Raw genomic sequence first — 2,500 nt, 5'->3', positions numbered from 1 at the left:
CCTTCTCTCTCTCTCTCTCTCTCTCTCTCTCTCTCTCTCTCTCTCTCTCTCTCTCTCTCTCTCTCTCTCTCTCTCTCTCTCATCTCCTCTCCCTCCCGCTCCTCCTCTCCCTTCCCTTTCCCTCTCTCCCTCTCCATCCTCTTCCCTTCCCTTTCCCTCTCTCCTTTTCCCTCTCTCTCCCTCTCCTCTCCCCCACTCTCTCCTTCCCCCTCCCTCTCCCTCTTCCCTTTTCCCACTTCCTTCTCCTCTCCCTCTCCTCCCTCTGTCCATCTCCTCCTTCCCCTCTCCCTCTCCTCCCCCTCTCCATCTCCCCCTCCCCATCTCCTTCCCATCTCCAGCCTTCTTTTCCTCCCCCCCCCCCTTCCCATCTCCATCTCCATCTCCCTATGCAATTGATAGCGTTTCCCCATTTCCCTTGCATAAGCACCCAACTTCGACCTCTCACCACGGGAAAAACTGGAATCCTTGTCCAAGTACTTCGTCAGCGCCTCCTCCATGCGCGCCATCCCATCAGACACGGCTGGAAAATGTTAAAAAATGAAAAAGTTAATAATATCAACAAAATGTATACAAATATTCACAGAGCCATCCGTAAATAGTTTGTTTAAACATGCGTATATGCATATATATGTGTAATGGAAAGAAGCTAAGTTAATTAATCAGGAGTGCATACGATTGAAAAGTATTAAAAGATTTGCTGACTACAAATTTGCTGAATTTCAACCTCGGTTCTGATAAGTGGAGCTTCGATGACCTTACATCGTTGTTAGTAAGTAAAGCCTTTCCTAGAATCTTTGACCCATGTATGTGCGTATATGTGCTTGTGTGTATAATATATATATATATATATATATATATATATATCATATATATCATATATATCATATATATCATATATATCATATATATATATATATATTTTTTTTTCATATATACTATACATATACATATATATACACATACATGTGTGTGTGTGTGTGTGTGTTTATATATGTATGTGTATATATTCATATATACATCTTCATCATCAATGGGGCTAACGCCGACGGGGGCGCACCCTTCGCTTTCAGCCATGAGGGTCTCTCCAAGCAGGCCCGCGGCCCATCTCTAGCTCCTTGCAACAAGAGTCGTCGAGCTGCCCAAGCCATGACCTCCTAGGTCTTCCCACGGGCCTCCTCCACCCAGGATTGTCTCGAAGAGAAACAACCTGGTGGGCAGGGTCATCCACAAGGAAACGAGCAAGGTGCCCATATGGCCTGAGTTGGCGATCTCGGATTATGCATGTAACAGGTTTCACGCCAGTCTCACGGTGTAGCCGTTGGTTGGACACGTAGCCTGCCAACTGTACCTCAAGATCCAGAGAAGAGACTTGTTACAAAAGGCATCAAGACGAGACTCCAACAAAACTGGCAGTATCAAGACCTTGACAATGCGTAGGTTGCTCTTTCTGCATAAGTACTAACATCCCCAAATGATCTTGTTGATCAAGTTCATGGCTCTTGCTGCCAGACAAATCCGTCTACTGACTTCTTGGTCTGACAGCCCAGAGATATGGACTACACTACAAAGGTATGAAAATCTCTCTGAGACTTCAACATCCTTACCACAAGCCTGGATTGACTGAACGGGTTCCCTTAACAGGCCCCTAAAGTCCTGAATCTTGGTGTGGTCCAGGAGACCTCTAAGCCCAAGGGCTTCACCTCATTGCTAAATGTATCCAGAGCCGCCACCAGTAACTTCAGAGACTCAGATAGGATAGCAATATTATCAGCAAAGTCAAGGTCTGAGACCTTGATATTACCCAGTGTTGCTCTACACTGACTTTGGATAGTATCTCTGCCCATTATTCAGTCCATGCAGGTGTTGGAAAGTGTTGGTAAAAGGTCACAGCTTTGCCTCACCCTGATTAACAGGGAAGAAGTTTGGCAGGCCCCCACCACACTTAAAAGCACTTTCAGTACCAGTATATAGGTTTGCTTTTTGGCCAATAGTCCGTGTCGGAATTCCCCGAAGTCTAAGAATCTCCCATAGTGATTCTCAATGCACTGAGTCGAACGCCTTCTTGAGGTCGATGTAGGATGCAAGCAACCCATGACCGAACTCACAACGGCGTTCCACAATTACTCGAAGCACTAGGATACAGTCTATTGTGGACTTGCCAGGAGTGAATCCAGATTGCTCCTGGTGCCTTAGTAGGTGGTCACAGATCCGTTTCAGAAGAATATGGGCAAAAACCTGGTATACTGAGCAGTGTAATGCCACAGTAGTTGCTACAGTCCAAATGATCCCCTTTCCCTTTACAGAGAGGGATGACCACACCCCTCAACAGGTCAGGGGGAATGAAACCAGACTATCAGATGGCAGTCAAGACTGCATGCAAGCCCCTTGCCATAGGTTCACCCGAGCTTTTAGCAGTTCAGCAGGGATATCACATATGCCTGTGGCTTTCCCACTCTTCAGCTTAGAAATTGCCATCTCAGTTAGGGAAGGAAGGCCCTCG

At 46.2% G+C, this 2,500-nt stretch overlaps 1 protein-coding gene across 2 annotated transcripts in view; it reads right to left on the bottom strand.

Annotated features, from left to right (window-relative positions):
• The window catches only part of LOC125046149 (angiopoietin-related protein 7-like), a 19,324-nt gene that overhangs the window by 8,319 nt on the left and 8,505 nt on the right, over positions 1 to 2,500 (bottom strand). For both annotated transcript variants that reach the window (XM_047643812.1, XM_047643813.1), the window contains exon 2: positions 446 to 520. In XM_047643812.1, coding sequence (XP_047499768.1) covers positions 446 to 520 — 75 coding nt within the window. The remainder of the gene's footprint in view (positions 1 to 445; positions 521 to 2,500) is intronic.

The sequence above is a fragment of the Penaeus chinensis genome, chromosome 38, assembly GCF_019202785.1.
Source record: "Penaeus chinensis breed Huanghai No. 1 chromosome 38, ASM1920278v2, whole genome shotgun sequence".
NCBI lineage: Eukaryota > Metazoa > Arthropoda > Malacostraca > Decapoda > Penaeidae > Penaeus > Penaeus chinensis.
The sequence above is the reverse complement of the archived record's forward strand: the minus strand, read 5'-3'. Positions and strand labels throughout refer to the sequence as shown.